The sequence below is a fragment of the Chanodichthys erythropterus genome, chromosome 24 (genome assembly GCF_024489055.1).
Source record: "Chanodichthys erythropterus isolate Z2021 chromosome 24, ASM2448905v1, whole genome shotgun sequence".
Classification (NCBI taxonomy): Eukaryota; Metazoa; Chordata; class Actinopteri; order Cypriniformes; family Xenocyprididae; genus Chanodichthys; species Chanodichthys erythropterus.
Genome location: NC_090244.1, coordinates 7932869 through 7947699, shown reverse-complemented (window position 1 = coordinate 7947699; position 14831 = coordinate 7932869). Strand labels below are relative to the sequence as shown.

Genomic DNA, 14831 nt, shown 5'->3' with positions numbered 1-14831 from the left:
GTAAGACCATATGACCTTGTGTGGTGGGTAAGACATGACTCCTTTGGAATAGCACTCTAATATATCACCTCCATGTGTGTGTGTGTCTGCAGGTTTTTAGGGACTATTATCATTTCCAGCACAGGGGTGTGGTGAGGAGATCTTTGTCCGGCCATCGCGGGGTTCATGTCCGACTGCACGCCGAGCCGCAGGTAAAAATTAGCCACACACAAAGTCACACACAATCACAACTCTAAAGATCACAAAGAGGAGATCAGAGGGGAAGATATGTGGGAGGTAAAAAGGTGGGAGGTGATGAGACGAGAAGAGACGAAGGGGTTGGAGATGAGAGGAAAAGGAATGAAAAGGGGGAGGGAAAAGGAGAAGATGGTAGGGGGACAAGATAAGAAATGAGGAGATGAGAAAACAAAAGGAAATGAGAAGAAATTAAATAAGAGAAAAGAAGAGAAAAAACAGAGGAGATGAGAGGGGAGGTTGGAGCAGTGTTGGGCAGTAGCGTTGCTACAAGTAGCGAAGCTACTAGTTTAACTACATTTCTCAGTAGCGGGGTTGTAGCTTCGCTGCTTTCTGAATCAAATAGCTTTTCAATAGCGAAGCTCTTTTTTTTTTTACCAAGTAGTGCGGTAGCTTCCACACAAGCTACATTTTCGCAAGCATTTCTGAAGCTCAAACTCAAATTGGGAAATACAACTGGTAAAGGCAACTGATCCCGGATCAGTAAGTGATGCGCCACTTCATTTTATTCGTGTTTACGGTGGATAGCAACCAACCAGCTTTATGATGCATTACCGCCACCTTCTGCTCCGGATGGTACCAGTCTTTGGCCAGTCACGCAAAAAATTACTTGATGAAATGATGGCAGAGGGAACAGTTGATCCAGAGGAGCAAGTCGCTGTGGCCATACCTCGACAAGTACATGACACTGACCGAGATAACAGAGAGAAAAGATGTTTTCAGATGCTTATTGTGCAACCCCAGATTGAACCTGCTTTCGACTTCAAAGACATCAAACACAAATTTGAGGACACATATTCAGGTGATTCCCAAATACACAACCATCGCAATTCAGTCTTCAAACACCAAGCACTTTCTAGCTATCTTTTTTCTATCTGTTGGTAGAAAAAAAGTGTTTTCCCTTGTTAATAAAAAGAAAATCACTTTTCAGATATACTGTAATCAAAGGGGAAAATAGCACATGCCCTCGTGCTAAATTAAGAATTTGTGAATTTAAAAACCCCATTAAAGTTTGATTTTAGTCATTGATATGATTATATTATTTAATTATAATTTAAATATAATCAAGATTCACATAATGTTCTTTAGGATGATTTAATGTAGAAAACAGTAAATCAGAAAATAAATCAATTTAGCTGGGTTTCCAAAGACATTCACATTGTGAATTTTGTAATCTGGGACTGGTTGTGCTGAAATTTGTGACATTAACTTGTTTGTCTTTTGAAATAGTTTAATTATAGCAACTAATAATAGTTTTATAAGCAAACTTTATTTTTCTGCATTAAAGGGGTTAAATGTGCAAATGCACATAGTATTGCAACATGATGTACAACTACATCTCAAACATAATTCAACTATTTTTAGCATTCAATCATAAAATAATATAAAACCTAATTTAAAATGTTTTTAACATTTCCTAGAGGGTTCATCCAACTAAAATGGCCTCAATAGAAATGCGTGAGCACACCAAGAAGAGGAGCACACCAGGGAATGAGGAGGAACACATGTTCCTCTCATACAAGGCAATGTAGCAAAGTATTTCAGAGGAGGTAACCCCACTGTAACCCAAGGGCGATTTGACAAGTTGATCCTTAACTTCATCATTCAAGGACTGCATCCACTGCATCCAAACTTGTTTGTTTGGAGCTCTTAATTGTTTTGCTACTGTAGTTTGAGCTGAGTTGAGTTTGACATTAACTTGCATTTTGTTCTGCAAAGGCCTATATTAAGCATGCCCATGCAAACAAGTGTGTAAACATACTTGTGCGTACATTATTACGTGGATTACATGTATTTTGATTTTTTGTTTTTGGTGCCAAATTGATAAGGAACACAATAAACAATTGAACTAAACAGTTACACCTGCTTATCTGTTTGACTGACAGTTTTATTGAGCACTGAGATAGCATTGACTTGTAATAAAACGTGTTCAACATAAAAATGAACATTTTAAAAGTAGCTTAGATGTAGCAAGCTACTGTTGATGTAGCTTAGCTTGCTACATTTCCCAGGAGGGTAGCTTCAGTGTAGTGAAGCTTCATTCACTGTAGAGTAACTGGTAGCTTAGCTATATTTTCCAAGTAGCTTGCCCAACACTGGGTTGGAGAATAAATGAGAGAAGAGGAGATGTGAAGGGAGTTGGAGGAAAAGAGAAGAGATGAAAGAAAGATATGAAAAGTTAGGAGACAAGACAGGAGGAGATGTGATGAAAGGGAATAAGAGGAGAAAAGATGAGAGAGGGGGACTGCAGACGAAATGAGATAAAGAAATGGACGCATAAAGAGAAAATGAGAAGGAAGGGGGACATGAGACAGGATGAGAAGAGGGAGAGAAAAAAACAAGTTAAAAGGGGATGGGAAAAGGCTAGAGAAACAAAAGAGGAGACAAAAACAAAGACGACATTGAGAGATGAGAGAAGGGTACAGAGGAATAGTTGAGACAAGGTAAGTAGGTTGGAGAAGAAATGTGAAGTGAGATGGAGGAAAAGAGAAGAGATAAATGGAGATGATATGAAAAGATAGAATACAAGAGGGAGGAGATGAGAAAAAGAGAAGAAAGGAGATGAGACAGGAGATGAAAGAGGAGGAGATAGGACAAGACCAGACAACATGAATGGAGAGACAAAATGAGACCAGAAGAGATGAGGGGGGGGAAGGAAACTAGAGAAGAGGAGAGAGGAGTAGATGAGGCAAGACATGAAGGTTGGAGATGAAATGACAGGAGATTTGAAGAGAAGTGGAGGAAAAGAGATGAAAGGAGGATATGAAAATGTAGGAGACAAGATGGGAGGAGACATGCTGAAATGGGACAAGAGAGGAGAGGAACAGATAAAACAGGAAAAGATGAAATGAGATGGAGACAAGAAGAAAAAATGAGAAGCTGAGAGGAGAGGAGGCCAGACGAGAGGAGATATTGAAAGGATGGGGAGAGGAGGAGGAAAAGAGGAGATAGAAGGGAGGAGGAGAGGAGAGGAGAGGAGAGGAGAGGAGAGGAGAGGAGTGGAGAGGAGTGGAGAGCAGAGGAGAGGATAGGAGATTAGAGGAGAGGAGAGGAGAGGAGAGGAGAGGAGAGGAGAGGAGAGGAGAGGAGAGGAGAGGAGAGGAGAGGAGAGGAGAGGAGTCATTAGCATGCCATGACAAAGCAGTTGAGCCAGAGTCTCAGATGATTGACTGGCTGTGATTATTGGTGTGTGTGTGTGTGTGTGTGTGTGTGTGTGTGTGTGTGTGTGTGTGTGTGTGTGTGTGTGTGTGTGTGTGTGTGTGTGTGTGTGTGTGTGTGTGTGTGTGTGTGTGTGTGTGTGTGTGTGTGTGTGTGTGTGTGTGTGTGTGTGTGTGGTAGTACTGAAGTGCAGGACTCTGGCTGTGCCGATAAGTTATCTGAGAGCAGCACAAGCGTCCCAAGCGACTGCATATTTGGGCCGCTGGCTGCAGGCTTCCATAGATCTCCTGCTGATCAGCCTCTTATCTTCACTCTCTGAAGCTTCAGCTGCTAGTTAAAACTCTGTGCACACTCCGGAGATCCAACTACATGGCTAATACTGATGCCCTCCCAGACCCCACCTGCCCACCAGATGCCAGCGAAAGACACCGGATGACTCCTAACACTGATCCATGACAGCAGAAAACGAGAGAGGGGAAGATACAAGCTGGATTACTGCTCCCTTGTGTGCTAGCCTCTATTTATGCAAGGCTAACAGCATCAGGGTTCCGCTCTGGGCCCGTTTCTGTTGCGGTGGGTCAGGCGTTCTTGTTGCCAGGGTTCATCTTGGCACAAGCCTCACATGTACAACGCAAACACATGCATCGCCTGCTCTGCATTCTGAGGTCAGTCTGGTTTTATGCTAATAAAGCACATTTCTGAAGGCTGCCTCTTGTAAGCACATTCCCTCCAGCAATGGGAATTAATACGAAATTGAATGCAGGTACGTGAACGTCTACTCCCTCCCTAACCGGAATTTCATTCTCTTGCAAAAAGTCAAATTGGAGTTCTCAGAAGTTAGCTGCTGAATGAAGGGCAGCAAGACGTGAAGGGAACAGGAAATGCATTCTTCCTCCAAATCTGACCTGGCCTTGCTCCACATTTTCTGTTTTCATGATAAATTTAGCCCAGTGCTGGCATTACTGCAAAACAAGGGCGTAAAGGACGACTCAGACAAAGGATTTTGAGTGTGTATGTGTGGATTGTGTGAATCTCCCTCGTCTTTCAGCAGAACACAGCTGTGAATGCTTGCTACTCAAAAGTATATAATAATAAAATTATTTGTATTATTAGACTGGAAGGTTTAATCTCAGGTTAAAGCACACATACACAGCAGTTTTTAGAAGATGATCCTTTGGTTTTGTATGAAGCACGTCAAGTCATTAATTACTCACCCTCATATCATTCCAAACCTGTGAGACCTTCCTTCATCTTCAGAACAGAAATTAAGATATTTTTTATTAAATCTGAGAGCTTTCTGTCTCTCCATAGACAGCTACACGACTACCACTTTGTAGCTTCAGAAAGTTCATAAAGAGATCGTAAAACTAATCCATATGAATTCGAGTGGTTTAGTCTAAATTTTCGGAAGAGATTCGAGAATAGATCAGATTTAATTTAGGCTTTTATTCACATAAACATTGATCAGTGAACATGAACATAGCTCATCACGCGTGAGAACAAACCTCTTCCAGAAACTCAAATGTGCTGCATAACGCATAGCCTGATTTTGCTGAGTTCAACATGTTCCCGGGTCAACATTTTTGTTGATCCTGGAACAACATTCAAATCAACCAATCAGATTTGAGGGTCAAGTTTACAGATTAAGTCAAGTTTAGGCTTAAAATCATGAATTGGTGCTTCTACATCAGTGTTATTCATCTATCATTTCCCTCTGATTTTTGGGATAACTTATGGGTAGGGTTAGGTTTAGGGCTAGGAATAGGGTTAAGACTAAATTTTCAGACTGGAATGTTGTTCCAGGATCAACAAAATATGTTGACCCAGGAACGCATCTAACTCAGCAAAATCATTGTTCTTGCAGTCAAGCAAACATGCTTGAGCTTCCGTTTACCACAACTGATGTGTGCGTTGATGAATGTTTATATGTGAATAAAAGCCTAAATTCAATCTGTTCATCATTGGATGGCCACATTACCACCTCAAGTGTGCATTATTTTCTAATAATCTAACCTAATATAATAATCTAAATATAATCTAAATGGACCGGAGTCAGATATTCTGCTTATACTATGGTTACCACACCTCAAGACATTGTTCAGATATCCTCATATCACTGCCAACCCACCTATCCATTAACCAAGAGATGGTTTGTTTTCTTCCCCTAGACACTGAAATAAAAAAGACAGTAAATTACATCTTTTAAGAACACATGTAATTATGTAAACAATGCTGTGTGGTAAAAAGCCACAGGTGTAGTTTCCACGAAGGAAGCTTCTTCTAACTGATCTGGGGGATTTTCTTCTGAGAAGTTGATAGAATAGACTTAAGAATGAGAAAGCGGCAAGAGTTAATCAATTTAATATTTGGGCTCTCTTGTCGTGCCCTTGTAAAGAGAAAAATGAATCCTGTATATGAGGAAGAGGGCCTGTGAACCTTTAAGCTCATTTAAAACATTGCTCATTGTTTTGCAGAGAGTGCACTTCATATGTCCATAAGTCTCTGGGCCCTGATTAGATTTCATACTCCGCTGCTAGTACGAATGCTAATGTCTGTTCGCTCTGGCATGTCCATCTCCTCTACCAAAACTGCTCAGAGGACATTTTTTATTGCTCAGAGGTGTTCTTTTATAGCTCAGTAGACTTCATACAATTCTAAGTGATGTTTCATGTAAGTTTTTGTCTCAGATGTTTCAACTAAAATTCTCTTAGAGCAACAAATGAGTAAGTCGTCAACATACAGTAAGTGGACAAAGTGGATAGTATTGCTCATATCACAACTGAATGAGAAATATTTAAGTTAGTAGTATAGTTAGTAGTATAGTAAGTAGTATAACTACGTGGTCACTTTTCATTGCAGATTTGGCATCTTTGCAAATCTGAGCAAAATGTGAGGCGTTGTTGAGATATCTTATGAAACACTAGAAGAGAAATATGTTTTTAGGAGAAAATTTTGAGAAATAATTTTCATAATTGCAGATTAAACTCTAGATTGCTAGGAGATAGAAACGATAAATCAAAAAGATCTTATTTATTTAGTTATTTGGGTGGGGACACACAACCACATAAAAGAATATGTAAAAATGTGCACACAGAGCTAAATTAAATGCTATAAAATACAGCAGATTGAAAAGAACAGCAGGGGAGAATGTGGTGGAATGTGGTTATTTTTAGAGTGAGGACAAGCCGTGCAGAAGAGATATACATCCTTAGTTATAGGTGAAAATAGAGAAGAGTGCGATAAGAATGTATAGGTGTTTAATACTTGTAATAGTGCCTCTAATCTATGTGTGTGTGTGTGTGTGTGTGTGTTATTTTCAGGTGATTTGGGTAGAGCAGCAGATTTCCAAGCGAAGATGCAAGAGAGACATTCATATTGAACCCACAGATCCAAAATTCCCTCAGCAGTGGTACCTGGTATGTGAAAAGTGTATATATTTATTTTGTGGTTGTACATTGAGCTTTTGAATGCAGTTGTGTCTAAAGTGCTTCTACAGTAGAAAGGCATCTGCCCTTGATTTGCTTTCACATTCTCTCTGATTCTTTCCCACTCTAAATCCCCCATGTCTGTTTTGAAATGTATAAACATTCTGTGTGCTTATAGTCTCAGGACGACATAACATCAAGACCTTTTTTTTTCTTAGTTAATAAATATCTCTGTTCTTATTGTAAAAGAAACATCAATGCATGTTATTCTCAGAAGAGAAATGTTTTTTCAGAATTTTTCATCACAATGTAAAAGAACCTTCTCAGCCTCTGGAACAGCTTTTATGACCTGACCAAGGCCGTAAGAGGACTGGAAAATTGGACCCTTTCGCCTTGTCTCTGTTTTTTAGTCTCACTAGCTACATGGAAGTGAATTGAATGACTGTGCATTTAAGTAAAAATTTGAAAACAGTCTTCTAACCACATAAAGCAAGTGTGATGAACACAAAGAATACATTCAGAGAATATGAAGATGCCTTATGAAAAAACAGAGAAAATTTATGTGGATAGTTCACACAAAACTGAACATTTTGTCATCATTTACTCACCCTCATGTCCTTCAAACCTGAATGATTTTTGTTTTCCTTTGCAAAGCACAAATAAAAAATAATAATATTTTAATAAGTGATATTTTTAAAATAGTCAAACCAACATTTATTTAGACACCTTGAACATTTAATTCATTAATACAATTTATTCACTATAGTTTAAAAAAACTATAAACTGTGTCAGAAAAAATTAAGCTTAATTATGTCAGGTAACACTTAAAGGATTAGTTCACTTTCAAATAAAATTTACCTGATAATTTACTCACCCCCATGTCATCCAAGATGTTCATGTCTTTCTTTCTTCAGTCGAAAAGAAATTAAGGTTTTTGATGAAAACATTCCAGGATTATTCTCCTTATAGTGGACTTCAGTGGCCTCCAAATGGTTGAAGGTCAAAATTACAGTTTCAGTGCAGCTTCAAAGAGCTTTAAATGATACCAGACGAGGAATAAGGGTCTTATCTAGCGAAACGATCGTAAAAAAATGTAAATGTAAATGCTTTATATAAACAAATGATCGCCTTCCAAGTGCTTTCTGCCAAAACCGCACTTTCATATTCTTCAAAACGCTCACGCTGTATGTCCTACAACTTCCCTATTCTACTTACGGAAAAAATGGAACTGGCATTGCGTTCGTGAATGCTATTTATTAGGGGTGTAACGTTACACAAAAATGACAGTTCGGTACAGTATATATTCGATAATATATAGGCTATATAGTGCATATATTTAGCGAAAGAGTTCATTTCTCCAGCGAACTAACACTGAATGGCATTTCTTAGGTAAATGTAAAGCAACGTGACATTGTTTACAATTGACGTCTTTCCACATTACAAGTAACTTGAGTTACGTAATCAGATTACTTTTTCCAAGTAACTTGTAAATTAACGCATTACTTTTTCAATTTACAACAAAATTTATTGACTAGAGGTGTTGTGTGCGCTGTGTGAACATGATGGTTATTGTAGTTCTAGACTAAACGTGAACATGGATTTAAACATTCAAAAACATTCAGTATTCCTCAAAATGAATAAAAACAGTGAAATATCAGAATTTTACGCAAACCTGTAATAATTAAATATATTAAATTAAATGAGCAAGCCCAGGTGAGAAAAAGTAATGCAAAAGTAATGTGAAACATTACTTTTCATAAAAAGTAACTAAGTAATGTAATTAGTTACTTTTTTATGGAGTAACGCAATATAGTAATGCATTACTTTTAAAAGTAACTTTCCCCAACACTGCCCCTAGTATTATATACAGAATAATGTCAGATAAACATACATTTAAATTTTTTATTTAAAGGTCCCGTTTTTCGTGTTTTTTTGAAGCTTTGATTGTGTTTATAGTGTGCAATATAACATGTGTTCATGTTTCGCGTGTAAAAAAACACAGTATTTTTCACATAATTTACTTATCTGTATACCGCTGTTTCCACTGTCATAAAAACGGGCTGATGACTTCCTTGTTCTATGAAGTCCCTCCTTCAGAAATACGTAATGAGTTCTGATTGTGCCAGCGGTTCCTGTGTTGTGATTCGACAGCAGCTTAGCGCTCCTTGCCCGGAAAGGTCACGCCTCTTACCATAACGTGTGCTGCACATAGTTTTACATGTGGATTATTGTGGTGTTGTGCCGAATGAACACAAAAGACAATAATTCCCGAGAGACTGAACTCTTTAATCTCTACAAGCAGCGACAGAAAATGTACAACGTTAGCACTCACTCAGAAGAGTACCTCATACGGAAAACAGCCATATACATAAACATAGTCCCCTCTTGTGGCCATTATGTGCACTGCAGTCCAACATTAACTATTGCAGTAAGGATACCACAATTATAATTTTTGGGAACCGAGTTAAACATAAATTGTAACCATTGATCTCTAAGTACAGCGTCCCTGGGAAGGCCAAACAATGGTGATTGGACTGCGGGATGAAAATAACACCGTTTCGACGTCATGGCGACAAACACACTCTATAAACTCTTGCTCTTCTCCGTGGGAGCAACAAGACCACGCCCCCTTTTTGTGTAGTCCTGTGGGCGGAGGTTAGTCAAAAAACTGTTTTAGTGACGTCATTAAAGAAGGAAGTAGAGGGATGTAGTCCAAACTGGCCGTTCGATGTAGGCGACTTCTGTTAAATAAAATATCTCGCTTGGCAATGAATTTTGAGCTTTAAAATTTTACAGATTGTATTACTCTAACAACAACATTACACACTAACTAAAGTTTGAAACATGGGATCACGAAGAACGGGACCTTTAAGGGAGTTCAGAATAACCCTATATTATTTTAATAGTAATTAGCTAAATTTTTTTAATTGGATAAAATTCAGTAGTATTAAAGCGTAATGTTTTATGTCCTGTCGAATTACAGTGGATAACACAAGTCCTGCCCTACAATATTTCCTGCAGGATATTTTGTTTGACTCTAAAATACATCAGACGTGAAATGAGTTGCAAATTTCATGTCAAATCGAATGGTGGCATAAATAAGCCATGAATATATAAATATTTGTTATTCAGGTTAGTCCTTTGACCTCCGCACACACACACACACACACACACACACACACACACACACACACACACACACACACACACACACACACACACAGGCAGCCACCAAAAGGGAAGTGAGCTAATGTATTGATGGTCATGTTCACTGACAGAGAAGAGACAACATCATATTAACCTTCGCAGAATCTTTTAAATCTTTTTCATTAAGTGATGACAGATTCCGAATGAGTCTGACTCACTGAGTATATACAAAACTTACACAAAATAATTACTCTGTGTGGGTGTATGTATGAATGCCCGCTCACATCTGCATGTCTTCAAATGTTTGTTTGCATAGCTGCTTTTAAAGCTCTGTTCTGTATTCAGAGCACAAGGAGTAGTATAAAACATACTAATGTGCGAACCGAATGACCAAAGAGCATCCTAGGCCATGGATGACAAAACAAACGCGAGAGCTGCCGTTCTCCATTAGCATACTAATCTGTTAAAGTTTCAGCTCCTTCACAACCTCTTTTAAACCACATCTGTACGTGTTACTGTCAAACATTACCCGAAAAGCTAGCGCTTTGTGCTTTTTTTACTCTAAAATGGAGATTGTATCGTTGCTGACAATGGATTGAATGCTTTTTAAGTTGTTTACTCTGAAGAAGCAACACAGAATGAAGAGCAATTTTATTCTGTCTGTTTATTTTTGTGTTTTGTTTTTTTTTTACTGGGGAGAGAAGGTTGCGAAGGGGGCACTTATCTGAAGATGTGCCAATTGAAGTACTTCATTGTGTTTCTGCACCAAATTTCCACATTTATGTTTTATGTTCGTTCTTCCACGTTGAAGGAAATATTCAGCTGTGGCGTTTTAACAGATGGCATTGAACATAAAGCTTCACTGGGGAAAAAGCTGTCGGGTTAAAAGGAATGAGTTTCTGCACTGTGTTGGGATTGTCCTGCCGACAGGCTGCCATCTGGGAGGGAAAAGTGTCTGACTGTGTCAGCAGCCATCTTTCATTTACATTAGCTCCTGCGGCTGGGCCTTTCTCAATGGCAAGGGTAAAATATCAGCCTGTGTGCATAAAGTCCTGCAGATGGGCTTTCCCCTACTGGGAGGTCTCGGTCAAATTGTGTAAGACTCAGTTAACTCTCACTTCTCCCAGAATGGCTTGGAGGGCTCATGCTCCTCTGTGCTGCACACAGGAGCTTTACCAAGTCCAACATTTGCCTTTGCAGAGGGGAAATAAAAGAACTGAGAAATAATTTCTTGTTTTGCCCACCTCCACTGAGCTTGCATGTCAAATCTTGCTAGTGGTTAACAGTATTTCTCCTTGCAGTACAATCCCAGTCATGGAGACCTGAATGTTAAGGAGGCCTGGGCTCAGGGCTTCACAGGAAGAGGAGTGGTCGTGACCATTCTAGATGACGGCATTGAGAAAGATCACCCTGATCTAGCGAGAAATTATGTGAGCCATCTTTTTTCACAAACATATATTTCAATCGATATACAAGTGAAAACTGTTTTTCAATATTACTGTTTTTTACTGTATTTTTGTTTAAATAAATACAAGGCATGACAAAGTTTTTAATTAATTTTTATTTATAAAGTTGTATTTATTTTATTTAAATGTATATTTAAGTTTACATTTATGTTCCAACAAACTTGAAAAATTCTGCTTGATAAATGCTCTAAAACTTTTATGTAAATGATTGACAGATTTTTTTATACTATTTATTTATTGATTTGTTTGTTAACTTTGGATAAATATTTTATTCAAAACCAGTTCAGTGCACAAAATTAAGATTCGAGAGATGGTTCAAGTCAGTGTTCAATAAATGATGTTAAGTTTAGAAATGTTGTGCATCCACTTATAGTGTGACTTTTTAGCATGCAAATGAAGGGGAAAACTTCAAGATATCAGCCCTAAAAATCGGCAGCACCATCGGCTGACCCTGACCTCTAAATATCGGCATTGGCATCGGTTATAGAAAAACCCATGTCGGTCGATCTCTAAAATGAATTAAAATGTAATTGTAAATGCAATGGAAAAATATATTTTTTGTTGTGATTAATCAATTATCATAAAAGTCTAATGTTTAAAATTCATTTAAAATTCTATTTCTTATTTAAAACATTCATTTCATATATCAGGCCTAAGGTTAAGATGAATAGTATTTGTAGAGATTTAATTTTCTCTAGCATGCACTGATGATCTTGTCATCTTTTTTTTTTTTTAAGAAGTGGTGCGGTAAAAGGGGATGAATTAAGAGATTCAACTTTTTGGAGATATTTATGTTGATATGCATGTTGTTGACATGTTTTTGTGGTAAACTCTGAGAAATTGCATCTGTAAATTCATAATAAATTAAATCAAACATCATATATGAGCGACCCATAAGAAACACATCTGATCTGTGTGTGGTGGACATGACCCTAAATCAGCCTAATTACACAGGGCTATATTAACACTGATGAGTCATTCAGATGGCCCACTTACTAGTCGGTTTTGATAATATGTAATTTTGAACATTTCTGGTTCACTAAATTCTTAATGTTCTTATTCAGAAACTCATAATTTCCTGTTAAAGTACTTTGCACAGTAGAAATGAAGTTTTAGTAATAACCCAGGATTATGAAAACTTTGCGTAATACCTAGTTTTGCATAGAAATTAGACTTCATGAGGTATTTGGAGATGTTACCGAATATTTCTGTTCAGCCTTATTGTACATTCTGTCCGATAATACTCTGCTCATATAATTCTTGCCTCAGGTGTCTCAGGGGTTTGCGCCATTTCACCTTAGCCATCTCTACTAGTTGAATTCAAATGAGCAGGCAGTTAGCTCCGTGAGAAACATATCGGTGCGGGAGACATGACCCTAAATGAGCCTAATTATACCAACTAATTAATTATTAATATATGTAGTTCTGCACATCCCTAGCGTGAATATCCAAATATGTCTACAATGCCTAAAAATGCAGTCTATGTAGGTGTGCATCTCAGCAATGCAAGAAAAAATCCAATGTATTCTCAGTGACAACCGAAGGTTGAGTGTTGCTATTTGATCCTTTCGCTTTATGCTGTTTTATTTTAAGGATCCTGACGCCAGTTATGATGTGAATGACAGAGATCCAGACCCTCAGCCCAGATACACACAGCTGAATGACAACAGGTAAGGATCTCGCTCTTTCTCCCCTGTCTCTTTCTTTGCCGTTCCAATCAGTGCGTCCACAGGTTGCCAGATCTGTCGGGCTGCAACGAACACGCCATATTGCAGAAGCTCTTAGGTTGTTAATGTTTTAAAGGTTCTTTCAGGTAAGAGAGCCAGAATTTGTTGTTGTGTAAACATGCATACTGCTAACTGTGCTTGAAAACCTAGCGAGCCACCTACCTAGATTGCATTGGTGGTGCGTTTGATCTACTCGCTAGGTGTTGCATCTGCTTCTCTTCTCTTTGGTGCACTGATTCAAGCTGTGATGTACCACTAGTAACCGCCGCACTTAGTGTTTTGTTAGGGACATGAAGTGGTTTGGACGTGCACCAACGGCTGTTAAATACTCATGAAAAATGCATTATAGAGGAAATCTCATAACTGCACAATATGCCGTCATTTCTCCATAGGGAGCACTTCCTCAGACTTGTGCTTTTTTGTCTGTTTTTCTTTTTTTGCACCTCTGTCCATCATGTAATGGCAATCAGTGGCCTAATGCAGCACCGTTGAAATTAACCAACCAGTGAGCACGTCTTTCACTCTCCATGGCACTTTCCATTTTTTTCCATCATTATGTTTGAAGAGCACTATTTAGAGATGCATAATCGACAATCTATCTGGTTCCATCTTGTCTTCCTCTCGCTCCATAAGATTTAATTTAGCTCACTGAAGACGCCGGGATGTTTATTCTTTCTTACTGATAGACTCAAGAGTCACTTGATCAGCCGTAATGGAGGGAAGATCCATTCCGCCCCTTTAACCCCCACACCGTTTCTTCATCCCTCCACCCTGAAGCCCATCTCCCAGCAGCCCATCACTCTGCTGTCAGGGGGATTTGCTTCAAATCTCTTGCACTCTGGGCTTCCTGCCAGAGCTCCTTCTTCCTGTTACTTTCTCTTGTTTTTTTCCTATTCTGTTCAGACTCTCGCTGCAGAAGGATGGAGAGGAAAGACTCCAAATTTGGTATCTTCTCAGAACAGTGTAGCTTGCAAAGTTGCAGAAGCAAATCTTCTTTAACGAATCTGTTAACACTGCCATAGTTGTGTCGGGGCGTCTCACTCAGCTACTAACGCGCTGAAGTTACTGTCTTCACTCCTGCTAATACCTTCGAATGCTATTTAAAGTGTGACAGCCGCTCTGTGGAAACAGTGGAGTTTTAACAAGCATTCATAACCCTTTCGGTGTCCAGGTGCACACACATTTCATGATCAATCAGTGGATAGAAATGGGGGAATCCATCCCCACACCTCGGCAACCCGGTGCACAGGAAGTGCAGCACATCTCGAGCTCCTTGACTGTCAAGATCATTATCCTCAACTGCATCTGTTCGAGTCCATGAAATGAGAAGCAAAATGCATGACTGTGTCAATAGCTGGAAACGTTGAGGCGGCCTCTTAAAAGGCAGATTACATCAGAGGCATTTATTCCTTACAGATGAAAGGCACATTATGGATTCTCATCAAAATTTATATTTTGTAAAGAGCAACTGAGAAACAGGCTTCTCTTATGAAAGGCGACTTGTTTTTTTTTCTCTGAATCCCCTGTAAAATCTGATCTTGAGTTGAATTGGAGCCTCGGCTATTGAGCGAAGCGTACAGTAGAGTTGTCAAGCGTTTTCACTGTGATTAAACTGGAGATGGTGCCAATGTTGCCAGGTTAGCATTCATGCATCTTTTGAAAACATTTTTCTA

At 38.8% G+C, this 14831-nt stretch overlaps 1 protein-coding gene across 4 annotated transcripts in view; it reads left to right on the top strand.

The window, feature by feature from the left end:
* The window catches only part of furinb (furin (paired basic amino acid cleaving enzyme) b), a 99924-nt gene that overhangs the window by 46501 nt on the left and 38592 nt on the right, over positions 1 to 14831 (top strand). For 3 of the 4 annotated variants that reach the window (XM_067380388.1, XM_067380389.1, XM_067380390.1), the window contains exons 3-6: positions 93 to 191; positions 6714 to 6809; positions 11267 to 11395; positions 13025 to 13101. In XM_067380388.1, the coding sequence (XP_067236489.1) occupies positions 93 to 191; positions 6714 to 6809; positions 11267 to 11395; positions 13025 to 13101 (401 nt within the window). The remainder of the gene's footprint in view (positions 1 to 92; positions 192 to 6713; positions 6810 to 11266; positions 11396 to 13024; positions 13102 to 14831) is intronic. The other variant, XM_067380391.1, reaches the window with a different exon arrangement.